This window comes from Podarcis pityusensis (genome assembly GCF_964106645.2).
Source record: "Podarcis pityusensis genome assembly, chromosome: 3".
In the NCBI taxonomy this organism is placed as follows: Eukaryota; Metazoa; Chordata; class Lepidosauria; order Squamata; family Lacertidae; genus Podarcis; species Podarcis pityusensis.
The window spans coordinates 98,695,521-98,717,551 of record NC_138026.1 but is presented as its reverse complement, the minus strand read 5'-3'; the positions used below and the strand labels follow the sequence as shown (position 1 = coordinate 98,717,551).

At 43.9% G+C, this 22,031-nt stretch overlaps 2 protein-coding genes across 6 annotated transcripts in view; one reads left to right on the top strand and one right to left on the bottom strand.

The window, feature by feature from the left end:
- Nucleotides 1–6,342, top strand: part of HHAT (hedgehog acyltransferase) — a 202,085-nt gene extending 195,743 nt beyond the window's left edge. Inside the window, exon 12 of the mRNA XM_081000545.1 lies at nt 4,876–6,342. Within this exon, the coding sequence (XP_080856671.1) occupies nt 4,876–5,016 (141 nt within the window). The 3' untranslated portion in view covers nt 5,017–6,342. The remainder of the gene's footprint in view (nt 1–4,875) is intronic.
- A 10,258-nt stretch (nt 6,343–16,600) lies between these two features.
- Nucleotides 16,601–22,031, bottom strand: part of KCNH1 (potassium voltage-gated channel subfamily H member 1) — a 227,407-nt gene continuing 221,976 nt past the window's right edge. For 4 of the 5 annotated variants that reach the window (XM_081000504.1, XM_081000507.1, XM_081000508.1 and 1 more), the window contains exon 12: nt 16,601–18,539. The gene's annotated coding sequence lies outside the window, so the exon portion shown is untranslated. The remainder of the gene's footprint in view (nt 18,540–22,031) is intronic. The other variant, XM_081000505.1, reaches the window with a different exon arrangement.

Here is a 22,031-nt window from a genome sequence, read left to right as displayed (position 1 = left end):
TCGGACTGAAAAGAATAACCCGTGAGTAAAAGGAAATTGGACTTTATGAATATTATCCCGTGAATTTGAGACGACCGGGGGGTGTACTAAAAGGGAGTCCGCACCCCCCCTTCTTGCAGACGATCTAAAGCAACGAAATAAGATCTAAGCTGGAGTGTCTACCCTTTGTGGGGTGAGTTGAAAAAGACATTAACTTCCAAGATTTGGTAAAAAGTAACTTTGAGCTGGAGAGTGGAGTGTCGAAAGATCTCTTTCTGTGGTAAACAACCCCCCCCCCTCCCGGGCCCGGGAGCGTCCTGCCTTTGAGCTTGTGGAAGAGGTGCGGAGTTTGACAGCTGTCAAAGCTGTCAAACGGACAGTTTAAGTGGAAAAATTGCTATTTAAGATCCCTCTGGTTTAAAATGAGTTACAATTGAGTTAAAATTGTTGGAAACAAAGTAATAACAATAAGTTGGAGGATTGTTGGAGAGATTACCAAGTAACCAGATTCCCTCTAGGGGGAAGTCTGTGAAATTACAATGGCTGTGGATGGAAAGTTACTGGTGGAAATCGAAAGAATGTTTCATTTGGTGGGAATCTTACAAGAGCAGAGATTAGCTATGAATAAACAACTCATGACCTTGACTTCTGGAATAAGCAGCTCTGCTGAATGTATTGAGGACCTGGATGAGAAAGAATCCACAGCCGCATTGGAAATGATAACTAAAGAAGTGGAAGAGACTAAACAAGAAGAAGAGAAAGTAAAGCTGGAAAGCACCAACCAGGAGTTGGCATCTGTGGAATATAAACAAGGAGACCTTTGGATTACATCTACCACAAATCTGCGAAAGATGCAAAAGATGAAGGAGGAGGCCCCGGGAGCTTATGGAATACAGGAACTTAAAATAAAGAAATATGAGGGGGGCCTCCACTTTGATTTTGATTTTGAAGATGTAGATTTTGTGGAAATTTTCCAGCAGTTGCTTTCAAATGTTCTGGTGAGAAGAGAAAATGGTTGGATGGTGACAGAATTCTTTCGAGATTCGAGGGCCGACATAAAGGATTACCAACAAGACCGGCGGAGAGGGACGGAAAGAGACTTGAAAGCCTCGGACGTGAGGAACCCAGGCTGAGAACTGATATTTTGGACATGTATTGGGAAGGGACGAAAACCGGGGATGGGAGGGAGGGAAGAATAGAATTCTAAAAACACTCAAGACTTTTGGGTTTGGTTAATATGATTTTTATTTAAGACAAATTGGGAAATCAATGGAAGAGAATTTGAGTCCAACTTAGGAAAATTTATTTTATTTGTATTTATAAATTTTAAGATGATTAAGAAGAGAAATACCAATTTGCTGACACAATTTTGGGAAGTGGGATGCATGAAGGGGGGTGGGGGGAAGTCTGGGAACAAGGTTAAGAAAGTGGGATTTTCTGAAACTATACATGTTTTTGTCTTTGTCTTTTTTGTGTGTATTTGTCTTTATAAAAGGTGAAAAGCCAATAAAAATTTCTATCAAAAAAAATAAAATAAAGCAGAACCTGGATTCCAGTTTTATGATTTCCAAAGGAAATTGGGGCTGTACAAAATCGGCACATTCTTGTTGGTTTTGCTTTGAGCAGCAGTGATCAGAAATGCTTTCTTTCCTCTCGTTTTACATTCCCTGCTTCCCTGAACATTAGGAATTCCCATGAGCAGCATTCCCAGGGTTAGTTTCCTTTGGAAGGGGAAAGTTGTGCTGTTTTTTGCAATATACCAGCAGAGCATAATGGAAGGAAACAGGCACTCCTTACCTGCAGCTACTAGAGCACACACATGCGCCAAGGCTTTGCCTCCAGTCTCAGCTAACTCCAGCTAGAAGTTCAAAGGGTTCTCATTTGTTCAACCTTTATTAATCCCAAACTCTTCTTTCTCAACTACGTGTCCAGCAAAGCACATATTTTTGAGACCTACACCAGTGCATGTATATTGCCAAACAGTGCTTTTTTTCTAGAAAAAGAGGTACAGGAACTCCTGGCTTTTGGGGGGGGGGCGGGGAGGCAAACAAGCAACACTTTTTGGGGGGGAAACGCTTCTCCACCTGATTGCTCCACCACCAGCATCGCTGCGAAAGCAAGTTCCGGCTGAAAAAAAGTCCTGTTGCCCATTCAGAAGTCTATGCACAGATATTCAAGTTAAGAAATGTTGCTCATCTTTTGTCAACATCCACAATCACTCATTTAACTCACAGTGTTAAGCTAGCACCTCTTGTTCGTTCAAGGACATTAATATCATCTGATTTTTTACAATATTTTATGACCTGTCTTTCTAGCTCACTTACGAAGCACACAAGGCAACTAACATCACTTTTAAAAGGAAAAAAGAAAAGTCTACTTTTCTACACTTTCCCCTAACTTCTGAACACTTGTTCTATTTTTGCAAATTGAAATGTTTGTAGAAATCCAGGTAGAGGCAAGTGCTTCAAGAAGAACTGAGAATGTGAGGAGGAGAGAATGTGACAAGCAGACTCCAATGATGTCACCGAAGAATTCAGCTTCTCTGTGATGACCTGCATGTCATCTCGTACCCTTCTCTATAATCAAATAATAAGAACACACGAACCATTCATTTACAGCAGTCATTTCAAGGGTGCTTTGGCCTTACCTAAATCACAGAGTCCTTGCACATCTCGGCAACAAAAACCTGTAATGATGCATTTGATATCAAGTCTAAGTGGAATGAAATTTCCCCTTAGTGTTTCTGGAGAGCTGTATTCTTTCCGTCTTCCTCTCTTTCCTACTCACCCTGATGCCCACTCTCCAGAGATGGCTTAAATGAAAGGACACCTTATTTTGCTTCACTTCCTTCCAAAGCCTGGAGCATTCTGCCAAGACCGAAAAGAAAGTCATCTGTGCTTAACCTTCCTTTTTCTTGTTAGTTCTCCATTGAGACAAAGATAAAAGAGAGAGCTTGAAATGAATCAAAGGTATGAGGCAGTAGGGCCTGGTGGACTGAGCTCATATCAGTTCAATTACATGAATTGGCCTGGAGGGCTACCTTGAGCATCTGCTGAGATGATGCCAGGTAGCATCGGATCTGCTCCAGGCATCCTTATTCTTCAGAGGAGCCCTCCTAGATCGGGCCAATGGTCCATCATAGTCCAGCATCCTGTTCTCACAGTGGCCAACCAGATGCCAAAGGGAAGCCCCAAGGCAGTAGCTCATTCACAGTGACTGGCATTCAGAGGCATATAGCCTCTGATAGTGGAGGTGGAACATAGCCAGCTCGATACCCTTCTCCTCTATAAATCTGTCCAATCCTCTTTTAAAGTCGTCCAAGTTGGTGGCATCACTGCCACTTGTGGGAGCAAGTTTCCAGGCTATGTGAAAAAGTCGTTTCTTGTTTGTGTGGTGTAGTGGTTAAGAGCGGTAGACTCGTAATCTGGTGAACCGGGTTCGCTTCCCTGCTCCTCCACATGCAGCTGCTGGGTGACCTTGGGCTAGTCACACTTCTCTGAAGTCTCTCAGCCCCACTCACCTCACAGAGTGTTTGTTGTGGGGGAGGAAGGGAAAGGAGAATGTTAGCCGCTTTGAGACTCCTTAGGGTAGTGAGAAAGCGGGATATCAAATCCAAACTCTTCTTCGTCTGCCCTGAATCTTCCAGCGTTCAGCTTCATTGTACATCTAGTGTTCTAGTGTCATGAGGTGTGTGTGGAGGGGTGGAACTTACCTCTTTCCACCTTCTCCACATCTTGCATAGTTCTAAACGCTTCTCTTAAGCCTCTTACTTGCCTTTTCTCTAAACTGAAAAGCCTCCAATGTTGTCAAAAGCAAATTAAACCCGGACTAGCCTTCTACACGAGGCCATAGCCTGGGGATAAGGAGCGATTAGGACAACAAAAGATCAAGGGAAAATCTTATTTGCAAATGAGTGTGTTCCCTCCCTTCTTTCCTCAAATGAGTATTAGTTTTAAAGTGTTTTAGGGTTGCAGGAGTTGTAAAACGAACATAATAAGCCGCAGACTGGAGTGAGAGTCAGAGAGAAGCATTTGAGAGCAATGGTTGGAGTCTACTTAAGTCCAAGGCTGCTGTGGAGAAGCCAGAACCTCTTGGGGTGTGAATGCTGTGAATCCCTCCATCATAAGTGAAATATACTCAGAGTCGCAAAGTGATTTCATGCTCTTTATTCAGCTCATAGTGGTGAGGAGGAATGAATGAATGTCCCCTCAAAGTATCTGCTTTATATACATTATTTACACAATGGGCTGCACATGATTGGCTAATTCTGGAATTCTACTGTAAGCCAATCAGGTTGTGGATTCACTTATATCTGGAGCATGAATGGGTGGTTCCTGCCAACCAATCATACTGCTGCATTGTTCTAGGACCAATCAGACTGCTGCATTCTGAATCCTATTGTTCTAGGACCAATCAGACTGCTGCAATTTGGATCCTATTGTTCTAGCACCAATCAGACTGCTGCAGTTTGGATCCTATTCAACTCAGTACATTACAATAAGCTCAGGTTGTATAGATGTGTAAATGAATCATATATCATAAAGAAAAGCCTCAAATGTTGTACCTGTTGCTCCTCCATTCCCTTTATCATTTGGGTTGCCATTTTGTGAACCTTTTCCAGCTCGGCAGCATCTCTTTTTTGAGGTGTGGTGACTAGAACACTAAGTACATAGCATTTCAGCTGGGAGAGCACCAGAGGTTTGTGCAACAGCATTGCAACACTGACAGTTTTCTTTTCAATTCCTTTCCTAAAATGATTCCTTGCATGGCATTCACCCTTTTCCAGAGCTGCCGAATACTGAAAAGTTGCTGAGCTGGTGAGCTTTGCATCTCTGGCTCATTCACTGGATTCTAGTGCTCTGCATCTGCCTAATCTCTTGTTTCTTCTATTCACAGGCTGGCCCTGGGTGGCACTCTCTGTTTGGGGATTCCTCTATTGCTACTCTCATGTTGGGATTGAATGGCAACAGACTTACAGCAGGCATTAGCAGTTATTGGAAGGGATGCCCTCTAGACCTCTCAAGAAGGGACCTTTGACCCATGAACCCCATCTTGTGTCTCTCGATGTACAATGCCATACCAGTATACCAGTGTATCCTGACATGCTGCCCATCAAGAGGTGTAGGAAATTCTCATCTGTATGCATTTGCCAAAGCCTTTGAAACTCTGGAAGTCATTGTAAGATACATTGGGGGAGGGGCATTAAATCAATGCAAATGTTTTAAAAATGTATTTGTCTCTCAAGATGCTATTTACAGATCATAACTATTTGAAGATATGTTTTTAATGTGGGTTTTTTTTAAAAAAAATAATATGTAGGTATGGGGATGTGGGTGTCGCTGTGATCTAAATGACCAAGCCTCTCGAGCTTGCTAATCATAAGGTCGGCAGTTCAAATCCACACAATGGTGGTGAGCTCCCACTGCTCTGTCCCAGCTCCTGCCAACCTAGCAGTTCAAAAGCACACCAGTGCAAGTTGATAAATAGGTACCGCTGCAGCAGGACGGTAAACTTCGTTTCCGTGCACTCTGACCTCCGTCACGGTGTTTCATTGCACCAGAACCAGCTCAGTCATGCTGGCCACATGACCCAGAAAACTGTTCGCGGACAAACGCTGGCTCCCTCGGCCTGAAAGCAGAGATGAGCGTTGCACCCCATATTTGACTAGCATTTTACGAATTCGACTGGACTTAACCATCCAGGGGTCCTTTACCTTTATCTAATGTGGATATGTATGACTATATAATCTGGTAAGTTCACGAGACCCAGCCAAAGTTAAGGATGTGAACCGCCCTGAGACCCCCGGGTATAGGGCGGTATATAAATTCAATAAATAAATAAAAATTTGAAATTGGAATCCTTTGGTCCTAGCAGGGGGTAGGAAAAAGCACTTTATCCACCTTCATTCTCCTCCCACCATTTTTTGGGATTGCCAGGAAGGTAATATTGGCAAAAATAAAAATACAAAACACCTCCAAACAGTATTCTAGTACCATTTTTACATCCCTCACCCCCAGAATTCCAGGAGTAAATTACCTGGAAGCAGGATCCTTCAATTTTAGAAATTTTGAAGAGAAGACGATTTTTGGATACTATTATCTTTTGTTACTCATTATTCCGCATGTTTTTAGGAGGAAAAAGTGTTTACAGATTCTATTTTGATAACATATTGTACTGATTTGGTCTTTTTTCCCTGGTTGTTGCATGTTGGAAGGTGTGAACTACCGAGTGTCATGGCTCACTGTAAGACATTTCTCATGACATGTTAAGCCAACCCCTGGCTTAGTGTGATCTCCTGGAGAGCTGCTGACAGCCGTCTCTCCTTCTCTGATCCTTTTCACTGGTGCACCAGGTTGCGCTAAACCATAGAGAAAGGATTAGGGATGAATAAAAGGTTGGTACAGTAAACAGTCTCAAATTGTTTTTTAATTGATTGACACTGTTGTATCAAAATGGATGCAATATAAATGTTTAAAACCTACCACAAGACCCAGTTTGAAAGCAAGCCCATACCTTTAAGTATTTACACCATCAGTCCATCTGCTCCTAGGCCATGGAATAAAAATGACAGAATCTTGGCCCAAAATGGCATGCTAATTGGGCTCTATTCTGGCCTACTGCTTACTTCACTGACAGCTACTCCTTTGAGGCCAAGGTTGTGGATCTAGAGGAGATAATTTGTTCTTTTGGCATGTGAACCTCTGGCCTGCGTCACCTCTCTTGTCTCCATGTGACATCTCCATCTGGCTGTTGTGTACCCAGGAATTAGAGTGGCAATATCATTTCACAAAAAAAGCATTTATGAAATTCCTAGAAGGGCACATCTGAATTCCAATCCAGTAAATATGTGTGTCAGCAAACTGGTCTTGGGAATAGGGTGGTCACTTCCGCATTGCCACCCCCCCCAAAAGGAGCACAGTTTTGCATATAATTTGCCTGACTCATCTGCAAAAATGCAAATTTAGAAATAAGAAGAAGAGAGAGTTTGGATTTGATATCCCGCTTTATCACGACCCTAAGGAGTCTCAAAGCGGCTCACAATCTCCTTTCCCTTCCTCCCCCACAACAAACACTCTGTGAGGTGAGTGGGGCTGAGAGACTTCAGAGAAGTGTGACTAGCCCAAGATCACCCAGCAGCTGCATGTGGAGGAGCAGGGAAGCGAACCCAGTTCCCCAGATTGCAAGACTACCGCTCTTAACCACTACACCACACTGGCTCTAATCAAAACAGAAATACATCTCACCATAGAAGGGAAGACCGTGACCTCCCCGTTTGCTCAGTGTGCAGTTGAGGTGTTGCTCACAGTTGATGGGCAGCTTTGAGGCCCTCATGCCCTTCCTAGAATTCTTTATCTTTAAATGGCAGTGTCAGGGACTGGACTGAAGAGGAATGCTGGGGACCGCCCCTCCTTCTCCTGAACCTTCCCGAGAACAGGAGGACAGTATAGATTTAGAATAGTGGTTTGTAGAAGGTCATAGTTCAGAGGCTGCAGAGGGGAGAAGCTGGAAAACATTGGAAGAGGAGCAGCAGGAAGAAGAAGCACCAGGGGAGAGACAGCTGACAGACTCAGTGTCTTTGGAAAGCATTCCTGACCCCGCTCCCAGGACCAGGCAAGCATTGAGGGTAGTCAGACAGAAAGCTCAGAGGCAGAAAGCTCAGATTAGCTGATGCAGCCATGACGTAGAATAGGAGAGACAGAGGGGGTGGGACCTTACTCAGAGCAATGCCATTATCATAGGAAGACTGCATTCCTTCATTGCTCTCTGTGAATTACAGTGGTACCTCAGGTTACAGATGCTTCAGCTTATGCATTTTTGGGTTACGCACCGTGCCAAACCTGGAAGTACCGGAACGGGTTACTTCGGGTTTCGGTGCTCGTGCATGCGCCAAATCGCAACCCGCACGTGCACAGACACGGCACTGCGGGTTGCAAACGCTGTGGGTTGCGAACGTGCCTCCCGCATGGATCACGTTCGCAACCCGAGGTTCCACTGTATTGAATAAATTGCTTGGGAAGAATGTTTATTGTTTGTCTGCTTCTTGGCTGTCACCGTGGGAGCGATTGGATTCCCTGAAGTCTGACAGGCAGTTGGAGCAGAAAGTCCCTTGAATAGAGGAGAGGCCTGTCACCTCATAGCCCTTCAGATAGAGCAGGGTGGTCCAACATGCCCTCAAGGCCTTTCTGGGCAGCCATCAGCAGCATCTGACAACTCTACCCACAGCCCTAGCACTGCCTTCCCAAAGCTGCACCTCCTTCCCAAAGCCTTGTTAGCACTTTCCCATCTTTGGGAAGGAGGTGGGAGGGTTCTAAGAACCTGCCAGAGCCTTGCACCTCCTTCACAAAGCCCAGTGCCTCTCTTAGCCGGCTTGGGAAGGCAGCACAAGGGCAGGGCACATCAAATTTTGGCAGCATGAGGGCTGGCAGGGACATCAAAATTAGATATGTGAGATATGTGAGATATGTGAGATGCAACAAGCTAGCATAAGGCAATTGCCATTTTGCAACAGTTCTATTGGTACAATCAGACTAATTGGTGCTCTCTCTCATTCTGCCTTGATTACAAATTGTGCACTAAGCTTTGTTCCCATATCAGTTTCACATCAGAGAATGAAAAGCTTCTTAGTTTGACTAATCTGCTCAAAGCAGGTCAAAGCAGGGCGGGAGCTTAACTTCTTTAAAAAAGAAAAATCCATGAAATAGTCAATTATAACAATAGCATCATGACGTTCTTTTTGCTTTAGTATACATCGATTTACATATGCCCTGAACTTGCTGTTTCTGATTTGTCCTGTAGGTCACTTGATTACGCAATTTCCCCCCAGAACTTTGGAGCAGTGCTTTTTACAAAACTGACAAGTTTGCCATTAAAGCCCACCTACTTAAAGGAGTCCGTATGGCAGTAGATAAGAGTGCTGAGCAAGGACTAGGAAACCTAGATCAAAGGAAGAGAACCCTTCTCAGACCAAGGGCCGCATTCCCTTGTTCTCAACCTTCTGAGGGCCACATGCCAATGAGTGGGGCCACGGCAAAAGTGGGGAGGAGCAACAGTGGGAGGATAACCCCCCCCCCAAAGGGGGCGAATGTCCATTAGCCGATTTCCTCAGTGAAAATTTATAAGTCGATACATCGCAAAAGGAGGCCTACTCCCTGTGTTAACTCAGCAAAGCAAGAAATCCAGCACATATTAATATGTGAGAGGATTTGCATTACAGAAAATATTTGTGCTGGGTTAAGAATTAGAAGGCACCCTAAGGAAAACAGGACCGATGTTTCTGTAAAATAACACAGCCTACACTGAAGAAGTGTGCATGTACACGAAAGCTCATACCAATAACAAACTTAGTTGGTCTCTAAGGTGCTACTGAAAGGAATTTTTTATTTTGTTTCGACTATGGCAGACCAACACGGCTACCTACCTGTAAACAGCCTACACTCTTAGGGTAATGAGGCTGCCATCTTTTCTTCTTGCTGGGTTGTTTTTTTTTTAAAACACTGAAATAAAAATACTGCCGGTTAGGTGCATTTGCCTCCCATAACCCTTTGCCTGCAGACTGTGTTACTTCAGGCTGCCTAACAAGATGTGTCCCCAGCTGAACGCAGGGATGAATCACCTACAACTGGAGCTTATTATGGACGGATCATCAAAACTGGTGTGCTCCCTGCCTTGGGGCAGGCCGTGACAGCTCCCAGCAAGCAAGCTTCTTGGAGATGTCACTTCGAGACCCAGGAGAAGAGGAGCGAGACGAGGAATGCGCTCTGATCATAGTACGAGAGACACCTGTTGGGGCCAAGCTGTAGAATGATGTTGTTTTCATATCACTTGTACTTTCACCTGCCCTGTGGAAAGAGGAGAACCTCAAATGCCATCTAGCCCAACCCCCAGCCAATGCAGGAAATCCATTCAATCTTTGCTAACAAGAACCTGTAAGGATGTAGATCTCTTTCTGGACAGGGACATTAAGAACAAGTCCTTGATTGATCACCTTCTCATGGCAGCTTGATTAACAAAAGTTGAATCCTGGAGGTGCCTCGAATGAGCAACTGTTGACTAGTGGTATTGATAAAATAATTATAACAATAATTTATTATTTATACCCCGCCCATCTGGCTGGGTTTCCAGCCACTATTGGTAAGTGTGGTTTTTGGCTAAATGAAAAATTGACAAGTAAATTAAAAACAATACCATGTTGTCACAAAAATGATTCATTTATTAACACAAGGTATTATTTTATTGCTTTTGTAAATTTAAAAGACAATAGTCCGGAGCCCATCATCACATTAGGTGAGAAATTGAGAGAACTCAGAGGGCTTCACATGATTCGATTTATCAGTTTGCTAAAGTGTTGCTGTATATTTTTATCTTTCTCATGCGGTCGGTCTTTGCTTTCTGAATTCCACATCCCCAAGAAGAACATCTGCTTCTTTGTAATTGAAAGTCTCCTGTTTTGAGCCAATACATCTGAATCATTCGTGGAGGAAGTATCCACATGTGTGGTCGTTTGTTTTATTATTGCCGAAAATCAATAAAAACATTTTTTAAAAGAAAAAAAGAGGAAAGTCTATCCTTCCATGCATTGATGCTACTTACCATTTATACAGCTTTAAAAAAAAATTGCAAGGAGATTTGTGGACATCAGTGTGTGTGATCTCACAATGCCCTGGTGAGAGATGCTTTTCCAAGGCTGCCATGGACCAGAAATTCAAAGTAGTGTTGCTTTTTACCTTTTACACCCCTGCAATGACTTTTGATGCAGCCATGTGAGGTCAGATCTGCTGCCTCACTTCCCCTCCCTCTACCTTTGCTCTCTGCCTTCCTTCCATCAATTTATTCTCTTTGCCTTTTGCTCCATTTTATTGATGTACGAATTTGCTAAGAAGCCAATTTTAATGTGCTTTTGTCGATGTATAAAGCCTTTGTAAGCCAACAAAAGAACCCTGCCTTTGGTTTCTTAGCAAATTGCCAGCCGGTGTGGTTCTTTCAGAAGTGGCATCACATGCTTGGCGTCCTACTCAGCAGCGAGGCTGCGGCATACCCTCCTAGCTACAGCTTTCAGTAGCTCAGTCTTGAGGTTGCCAACGCAGGGACCACAGTGACTCAGACTATCCCTTGGTGACACATCGCTTCGAATCCCCTGAGGACTCCTTCCAGTAGTTTCATATCAATGAAGAACAGCACTGGGAGCAAGATGAAACCCCCACAAAGTAACTGTCAAGGGGCTAAGGTCCAGGGGAAGGGGCTGTAGCTCCGTGGTGGAGCATTTGCCCAGTTTGAATCCCCAGCATCTCTATGTAGGGCTGGGAGAGAACCGTGTGTGGGATCCTCGAGAGCCGTTGTCTTGCTTCCAATCAGAATAGACAATACTGAGCTAGATGGACCAATGGCCTGACTTTCTATGTTTCTGTATGCTGAGCTGTGGATTTGTGCCTCTTCTCGCTGAAGGAAAGGTTCCTGTGGCGTAGCAAGCATGTGCAAACACTGAAGGTTTGGGATGGGATGTTTGTTTTTTAAGAAAGCAGTACAGCTCATCTGGGTGGGGACATTTTTAAAAAAAACAAAAACTGTAGAAAATAACCCCCAATCAAATACTTCCCCTGGTGCTGAATAAGACATCTACACAAAATCAAGTTTTCTAGTTCATCATCCATTGAAGAACAGGGGAATTGTGACTGAATGACAGGGTCTGAATGGCAGAAACCTCAGGATTCATTCATTGAGAATGATGGCAGCTGAACTAGCAGGTGCTTTGCCACAAGGGCTACTGACAAAGTTTCTATTTGCCCAAGAATGCTGAGATGCTAGGAGTCCTGATCAATAGTGTGTTGTTTTTTCAGCAGTCTGGCTGCTGGAAAATGGCTAGCACAGCATTCTTGAGCATAACAGGGTCTGGCTCCTGTTATTATCATCTCTGTGGTTGCTACTAGCAGGTATATTTGACTAGGAAAGTGAGGCTGCAGCAGAAAGAGTTATTGAAGGGACTGGTGCTAAGAGCATTACATCTTAGGCTCTAAGACCTGGTCAAGATGCTGGTTCTTACCTTCAAAGCACAAAAAGGGCTTGGGCCCAAGGGCTTGGAACAAGTGTCTCTTCTCACAGTAATTGATTTGTGCTTTGAGATTTGCTGAAGGCCTTCTCCGGATGGATCCATCAGCAAAAGGATGCTGGTTTGGCAAACAGAAAAGGACCTTTTCAGCAGTGGTGCCCCAGTTGTAGTGGACTGTCCCCCAAGAGGTTTACCTGATACCTGTGTTGCAATTTTTTTTAGTGCCAGGCAAAAATGCTGCTGCTGCTATTTATTAAAATTATATACTGCCCTTCATTTGAAGGTCACAGGTTATTTGCAGTGTAAAAACACAAGACACATAACATAACAACAACAACCAATAACCAACAATACCCCCCTGACAATCAATTGTTTAATCCAGTGCTTTTTTTCTAAAAAAATGTTTAGGGGTACTCTCATTTTGACTCAAGAAAATCACCTTTTTATAGTTCAAATGGGGGGGGGGAATAAATACAGTAAATGGACAAAAGTGCAAAGAACATGCATTACCTCATATTACACAGCTGACAGCTCACAGTAACTTCCACGATGGCATGAGGTTGAGACTCAGGAAACACAAGGAAAGGAAAGGAAGCCACCATTGGAGGTGGTAGCAACGAAACTGACCAATCACCGTGCTAGATTCCAACTCCTACTTCACACATTAAAAGCTCACTTCTGTCTGAGACTCAGGAAACACCGTGACAGAAAATGACAGCCTATGAGAAGTTTTTGCCTGGCACCTAAAGATATGTAATGAAGGCACCAGGGGAGCCTGCCTGGGGGGAGTATTCCACAAATGGGAAGCCACCTCAGATAATGTTCCTATTTTAACTTATTGTTAGATTATTGATTCCCCCCCCCCCCCCCCGCTTTTTGTGCTGGAATACAGGGTTATGTCCCAGTGATGCCAAGGGCTTTTGACCCAGGAGAGGTGTCCGCTAGCAGAGAAGGCAGTGATTTTCACTGATTCCCCAAGGCCCAGAACAGTTTTTGCTTAGGGGAGAGCTCTGGATGGGAGGAAGAGAAACAGCAAAAATTGGCTGCTCCCCGCCCTTTTTTTTTAAAAAGGAGAAGCCTCTCCTGGAGCAACAATCTTAAAAGGACTAAAGGAATTACACCCGTAGATTATTGAGCACTGCCCTGGAATCCTAAGGGTGGTAAATAAATTAAAACTTTAGAACCAAGGCCTGCTTGTCATGAACTCTGGAATCCTGAACTGTGGCAATTAATTTCTGGAATCCCCAATTATGAAATTCAGAGCTGTCCATGTTTACAAAACCACAGAGACCACATGGGCAATGCCTCCCATGAGAGAGAACTCAAAAGATTTTTTTTAAAAAAAATGGCAGAGCAATCAATAATTTCACATGCATTCAGAAATAATCAGGCAGCCTTTGAAAAGAAACTTAAAATTACAGTCATTTGTCCAAGCAGAAAATCACACACTGCAGAGGCAAGACACTGTAATGTATAAAATAGTTTATTACTATAATAAATAAAATTAAAATTTGTCTTTACAAATATTATTTGTGCTTGTTTAAAAATGTCAGTAAGGGGGTATTTATTCATGTCTTGTGACAGCAACTTTATCAGGACATTCCAAAACAGGAGATATATACTCTCTCTACTGGCAGCTTTTCCAGCTGACCACAAAAATAGTATCTACTTATTCATCTTTGTTTTATTCATGCTCAGTAAGACAAAGTGACAAATGCAAAGAAATAATCAAAAAAGAGATAGTATTTGGTGGATTCTGGAAAGGAGAAAAACAAGTGGAGTACATTTTCTTTTAAAGTGCCAGAAAAACTGCATTACTGGATATCCGTAAAGTGTCCATGCAGATGTGGAAAAGGAAGGTTTCAGCATGTTTCCAGGTGATGGAAAAATATGGAGTGTATGAAGGTACAATAATATAACACATTCATTATGAAAAGTCATATTACTTCGTTTAGCAGTTCATCCTGATACAAGATTATTGAATCTTTCTATTATTCAAATGATTCCTTTCAAAACAGAGGACATTAAATAGGAATAAGACCAATGGGGGTGGGGAGGGAAATCATTGCCCTTTGAAAATCTCTTTCAAAATAAAAATAAAAATGAGCATTTATTCCTTTTAAAAATCCCAGACACCTCCAGTATTGGTAGTTCTAATTCCAGTTACAATAACATTGTGGGATTTGTCACACCGGGTCCTACGACACTCGGGCGTCATGTGGAGATAGACGATGGCAGCAGAAGAAGCACACTACCTTGGTCAAGAAGAATGGGTGTGAGAGAGACTTCGATCAATACACAAAACACTTTTAGCAGCATGAGGTGTCAGCTCCCTGATATATAAAAGTGTCTGTGGCAATGGTGATGAAGTGTCCTTGCAGATGAACGGGGGGGAAAGGCTACAGAAAAACTAGTCAGAAGGCAATATGTGGAGAAATAAATCGAATTACCGATGCACGATTTCCATTAGACTTAAGAAATCTAATCAAAGTGCTTTATATCTTGAGGCAACACTGTAGTGAACACTATACAGAAGGGTAGAAATGGAGTCCATGACAGCATCATAGTTTCAACTCTTTATCACTGACGGAAAGGGGTCTTAAGGCTAAATGTTAAAAACAACTTATTGCAAGAAGCTTTGTTTTCGTACTTAGTGCGAATCCATCCTTGCCACGGCAGTGTGTGGCATGAGGGTGCGATGGGGGAAAACAACTCAGATCAAAGATACTGTACTAATGACAGTGCTTCTTATATAACTGAATTCTGGGAAGCCTCCCAGTGAGGATCCCTGTCTTTGAAATGCTTATTATTACTTTGAAATGCAGATGATTGGTTATTCCCTCCTACACCCCTAGAGGCTGCGTTGCCTGACTGTCTTCCACTGAGTCAGAAGCCAAGGAGTCAACAGCCACCCATGGCACAAGCGCAGTCGCACCAAGTTGGGAAACGCAGCATGGAGGGGCACCTGCAAACCATGGTGCTCAGAGAGGGTCAGCTTTGCGATAAGGGCAGCTTAAGAAGCACCTGCAGGTGACCTGTGGCAGTGGCGAGGAAGCACCACCAGTGGGTATATATTTCACTTCACTCGCATGCCAAACCTTGCTCCAAAGCAGGGGAGGCTAAACCGCAGTCCTCAGGCCAGATTGGGGAAGCTGCGAGGAGTGGCCTGCCAACCCACTGCAGTTTTGCCTCCAAATCTCAGTGTTGTAGTGCTCAGTGTGGAGATCAAAAGATTAAATCCCTCTGCCTGCCCGGTAGCGATTATACTCCTCTGAAGAGCAGGCAGAGGAGTTTTGGCTCTCAGTCGCAGCACTGAGCCTCAGAGTACTGAGATTGGGAGGTTAAGTGCTGTATCGGCAAAAAGCAAAAGGCAAAAGCTCTCTCCATGGTGGTGGTCCCAGAAGCACAGCCTTTTGCTCATCACATATTGTGCTCCCCCATCTTCGTGCTTGGGTGGGGATGATTTTTTAAGAGACCCTCATTGTGCCTTAAGGGAGGGAGAGATAGAGAAATAGTTGTGTATGTGTGTGTATGCCTGCATGTTTACGTGCAATTTCTATTTGTATTCGTAATTGTGGTGTGTGTGTGTGTGTGTGTGTGTGCATGCGCGTGCATGAACGCACACTTACACAAACACACAAATTATATTTTGACCTTGCCCACTATTGACAGGTGGTCCATGCAGGGGTGACTGTCAGTACGACCCTTGGGTCAGAAAAGGCCAGCCACCACTGTCCTGTAAGAAATACAGTAGCTATCTAAATATCCTATATTTTCTACATTTTAGACTACTGGATCTAGGCATGGAAAAACAGGAATCATATATATACTATACTTCGCATACGCTTCCCTAAAGGAAACAGGGCACGGCCGTTCCCAAGGGGCTTTTTCCAAGGGGCCTTGCTTCAGTTGGTCTGTAATGCAGATGGAAAGCTATGGCAGATGTCAGTCTTCCACACACAACCAATAGTCAGATATCCAAGCACATAGCGAGACCCAAATGCAATTTAATGTAAAATGGGAATATATACTAAAACCGTGGTCAGTGCCAAAACTCAGTAAATGCTGACCAGGTCCTGGTTCAGAACCCCCATACCCAGGAGTAGCTAGTATCCTAATATGTTGCCACTGGACTTGCTTCAGAACCAGTGGCGTAGTGTGGGGGGTGCAGGGGGGGCCGGCCGCACCAGGCGCAACATCGGGGGGGGCGCACTCGCACTCGCAGCTCTCTGCCCCTACCTGGCTCACTCTCTCTCTCTCACTGCAGTGCTGGCTGTGCGAATCCGATCCGAGTCGCTGGGTCACCGCCCACTGTGGAGGGGGTGGGTGCCAGGCGTGCGGTGCGGAGAGAGAGCGAGGGACTATCTGGGGGAGGGACAGTGCAGCGGCCGCCCAGCGCAGCGCTGAGCACGGGAGAGAACCACACCAGACCAGACCAGGCAGCAGCAAGAAGCAGCTGGCAGCGGCGGCAGGTTAGGGGTTAGGGGGCGCAAATTACTTGCTTTGCCCCGGGTTAGGGGGCGCAAATTACTTGCCTTGCCCCGGGTGCTGACAACCCACGCTACGCCGCTGTTCAGAACTACTGCTATATAGAAACATAGGAAGATAGGAAAGTTCCCATCAGACCATTGGCCCATCTTGCCCAGCCCTGATAGCCAGTTTCAGACTGAGGGTCTCTCACATCTTATCTGGAAATGCCGGGAATTGAACCTGGGACCTTCTGCATGCAAAGCAGCTGATCTGCCACTGAGCTATGGCCCTTCCCAGGTGAATACAGTTTTGCTTCCATCATGTCGTTGAGCGGCATAAGTAGTTTGTGCCTGCTGGGTTTCCTAGGTCATGAATTGGGACCTTTGGCCCTTCAGGTGTCACTGAGCTCCATTCCAGCCCCATCTGGCATTGCCTACTGGATGGGTCACCGTTTGCCATCCCGACTCTAGGCCCTTGAATCCTCAGCCCTCTTCTTCGTCACCACCTTATCGCTGCAAAGGAGGAGAGCTACAGATTTCGCTGGCTCATCTGGGGAGTCCAAAGGAAGCACACGAGCTAAACAATGTGAGAGGGTGGGGTGCAGGGAAGATAAGTCCTTCTAGCAAATACAGCCATGACAATAGGAAAAGTGGCAAGGGGTGTTGCACCAGCAGTCCCTGACGTGCGATGAGCACAACTCCTGAAATTCCTGGAACTACGATTTTGTACCACAACAATGCCATCCATGCAACAACAAAGGGCTCCGTGAACAAAAGCAGGCACTTTCTGCAGCACAAAGTAGGGCGGGCACACACACACACACACACACGCTGTGGCAGCATGACAATTTTTTTTGCAGCTTTCTGCACACTTGTTGCACTATGAAAGGCCTGGATGAGAGGAGCTACTCCTCAACAGCGGAAGGGAGGAATCAGTGCAAGATCTGATTCCCCACCTCTTGAAATTTGTCTCAAGGTCGGGGCAACATATTTTCCCCACCACCCTGTGCCCTGTGGCACAATTAATGTATTTATTTATTTCTGCCCTCCTTGCCTGCAATTTCTCATACAAGCCTGGCACTGGAAGGTTTGTGCCAGCCAGCTTGGAAGATCTTCACTTTTAAAATTAAAAAGCCATAGGTATTGAAACAAAGGAAAACCAGCTCACTTTACATGCAGCCAAGCACACGCAACAGCCAGTGACCTTGTGCGAACACACCCACATCCCCTTACGCGCCAAGAGATGCGTCTAGCTAGTGTGGGGTTCAAAAGGGACTTGGGAGTCCACCATCTACATTAGCTGTGGCTGTAAAAACCCATCTCCAGTCTTGTATCTTCATGGCTGAATGAAGTGGCCATGCTGATGTGGTCTATGTGCTGCACGTTTCATGCACATTGAAATCTCATCCAAGGCAGAGACCTTCTGGCCTTAAGATTATGCTCATGTTTCCCTCAAGGGTTAAATATTAATCGCCTCCTTATTTACACAGAAAGACATCTACTACAGCTCTGAGATTTCTGCATAAGAGTCCTGGCTGCCCTGACATTTGTTAGACCATATCCCAGCGGCACAGTTACAATTCAATCAAAGTATACTATAGAAATATTAAGCAGAACAAGGAAATTAAACACCCCCACCCCACTGCAGATTAACACGATCCTCATTGCTGAACTGGACCAACAGAATACATTTATCCACTGGGGGAAGACTTCTGTTATTGTTTTGATATCTTGATCGCAGAGTGAAGGATATGCTGTGAATTGTCCAATAACACTAATTATAGACGGAACTAATGCAGACACACGTATTGTGTAGCTGCATAATCACATACACATTCATTAATAAAGATTGCTTTTTAAAAATAATAATAAAATCGTGTTTTAAATGGGTCCACGCCAACTCTATACTGAGTCGAAACAAAGAAACGAAAATCACCAGGATGTTCACAGCAAATAGCTCTTTCGATTCATTAAGTGAAGGAGTGTAGATGCAGAACATCACCTTCGGAGCTGTTAAACTGGATGTTCTCAGGGAAATCGGGACACCGCTGTAAATGAAATTTAAAGCAAGAAGGGTGTTTTTAATATTGCACAGGAAATCTCCAACAGAAACACATGTATCTGAAGACACAGAACGTTTAAAAATATGGGTGTCGGATTCTGAGAAGAATTTGCATCATTTCAGAGATTTGCTCCTCCCCCCACCTCTTTTTTAAAGCCCTGAAATTGAGTACAAATTAAATTTGATTCATCTGGTAACCTCCAAAGTCATTTCACCATGGTAAAGATCAACAGTTGAGTGTCTTCTACTAAGATTATTCCCCTGACTGTGGGAAAGTGTTACATTGTACCACAATGGGGCAGCAGTTTTCAGCATCTATGGTGAAAAGGATATTTCTTTTACACATTTTGCCTATTTCCAAGGGCATATTTAAACGTAGCAAGCTTTGCTTATATTTTCCTCTTCCCTCTGCTCTTTACATGTGTTACAATTCACCAGCTTGCAAATAACTTTCTTTGTGTTTAGCTGTGGGTGCCCTGTGTTGCAAGATTCTTCCTGGTTCTCTGAATTGTAGCTATCTTACTGATACTATGAATGGAAGAATAAAGGGGATCAGAATGCATGGGGGGGGGGAATAAGAGCACAATAATTCAAGGAAGTCCTACACAACTTGAGACATCAAGCCAAAGGCAGCATTCCATGTTCAATAGACTCCTTTTGCTCTTGTCTAGGAGTGCAGAAATTGGGCTGGGGCAGTAGAGCTGAGCCTAACTTTCTTGACCAAATTTTGAAAAATTTCTCTTCTGAGCTTCTCCTGATCTATTAAAGAATTCCAGTCCTCCGCTGTATAATACTTTGCATAATGACCTCCCCAGTTTTGCCCTCCATGATTGCCCTCCAACTGTAAATCTTGTTTTAACGTGATGTAATTTTTTTTAGTATAGCAAGAAACAATTTGGTCCCTAGCTGATTGCTTCCCCACCCACCAAAATAAATGAACTTTCAAGTGAGCTGAAATTTCACAGGAAACAATTTTCTGATTGTTGTTGTTGTTGTGGTGGTTGTTTGTACAATCTTTTTCAAGTTCCTTTTAAACTGTTGAAATAATTTCAGCCCTGGCCTGAAGAATATTCAGTGAAATCCCCTGCCTTTTGCTGCCAACAAAGGCATGGAGAATTCTGAGGGGCCATTTTCTCTCAGCCCCTGTGTGGCTTGTCAAGAATCTGAGAGATTGCAACATGTTTATTAAGCCCCTGGCAGAACACATTTTATGGCTGGTGGACTGTATCCGGCTAGGCAGGGCACATGTTGTATTGGTCTGTGTTAATTGGTTGGTTCTTGAATTTGCCTTGAAAGTTAACCTGTAGTTGCTTGATTCCACATTGGGAATCTTTAGCATTGCTGAGACACTGCTTTTCTGCAATGAGCTGGAAGTGTAATTAAAATGGGTTCAAGTGGTACTTAATATAACGCGATATTATCCAGTCACGTCCTTTGCCATGGCCAAGAGCTTATTCTCAAGTAAGTCCCATTCTGCAAAGGTCCCCTGTAAGGTTAATTAGTAGCTTCCATCTTGCAGCTTCTGCCTCCTTTATTGGTTGGGTGTTTTTTTCCCCTCGGTGAGATGCTGCGTCTCTTTATGGTATGCATAGTTTAGCATTACATGCATGGGCCTCAGGTTTAGGAGCTCCTCCTCTTCTGGCACTCCCATAGGACTTTCTCAGTTATATCTCATAGTTATTAGCATTAACTATGTTTTACAGATGCAAGCTAAGATCAGATTTTGGTTAATGATTCCTAGCTTGTTTCGCACAAGAAGCAATAACCAAAGTTCCTACGTTGGGCAGAACAATAAACTATGGTTCCGTTTTCCTTCTCGTGGCAGTACTAGAGGAGGTGAGCGGTGTTCCCACATGTGTTACTAAATGTAAATAACTTGACAAGTAGACAGACAGATAGGGCACTCATAGAATCACCAAATTGCAGAGTTGGAAGGGACCATGAGAGTCATATAATCCAACCCCCCGCAATGCATGATTCTTTTGCCCAACATGGGGCTCGAGGCCATGACCCTGAGATTAAGAGTCTCATGCTCTACCAGCTGGACACAAAGCAGTAAAAGCTGCAAGAGGTGCAAGGGGCAGCTTTTAATGAAAGACAACAGCAGCCTTTAACCGCTTGGTGCTGCTGAAGAAACGACACTGGACTGCAATGATTTAGTCTCTAGTGTAAGTGAATAAAGGATAGCAACGTGAGGAAGGGCTATTGCAAAAGCAAGAGTCTCTGGCAATGGTGGGGCCTTGCAGCCAAGATCTTGCAAGCAAGCACAGTTCCACATCAGGTTGGCACGAAGGAAACATTAGAATCTAATGATGTACTCATTTGGAAAAATAAGCTTAATTCAACAGAAAGTGCTTTCTGCTTCCTCGGCTATTCTATCCACTGCATACCTTTGCAGAATAGGAAATCAGTTTTTCATATCATTCTGGAGTGGTTGCCCTTGGAATCTTAAATCCTGAAATTCTGGTACTGCAAAGTGGAACATGGGAAACTGCTTTACCCAAAATCAGACCATTGGCCCATCTAGCTCAGTATAGTCTACACTTACTGGCAGCAGGTCCACATGGTTCTAATGGAGATCTTTTACCTGGAGATGCTGGGGACTGAATCTGGAACCTCTTACATGCAAAGCATCTTTTCTACCTCTGGGATATGGCCACTACCCTATATTATAAGCCTATAGAGTTTCTCCCTCCCCTTCTCTCGCACCTTCTCTCACACACCTATATATAGATATTAAATCCAAGCATCAAGCAAAGAAAACTATTTGTTGGTTATCCACTTAAAGCCTTTCACTTAATAGCCTTTGGTACACAAAATCAGACAAACTTATTAATCCTGTCACCCTGTTCAAACATATGGCTTTTCACTGAGGGAGTAATGAAATAAATCTGCAGACATTTTCATATTGATAAACAATAGATTTGAAGGGAGGAAAATAAACCCTGCTTTCTTTAATTTTGGAACGGTGCTTAGATGTGTCACATAAGTAGCATCACAGAACGGGGCATGTGTTCTTCCCAAACTGGACCTGCCTTTCTGGTTTTGGCAAATGCCAGTGTTCAAAATAAATGCATTTGCTGGACTCAAAAGTGCTTCTTGTGCAAGCGGAAGGCACTCCCTGTGAACCGGTGTGTGTGTGTGTGTGTGTGTGTGTGTGTGTGTGTGTTCTTTCACAGCTACAGCCCTGAATGCCACATCACCTCATAGGATCACAGACCTTCAGAAGGGGCTCAGAAGAAAAGCACACAAGACTACAGCAAGAAGTAAATTGGTGGGGCCAACTCAATCCATGAACAGAAATCTGCTCCAACTTTCCTTCCTTCCTTCCTTCCTTCCTTTTTTGACAAACCACTGCCAATTCATGGAAAGATTAATTAATTTAAAGGTTTTTAATCAATCCACCTAACTGATTAGTCAAGTAAACACTGCGGCCCTGGAATTTATGACTTGGTGCAAGCTATAAACATCCTGTGGG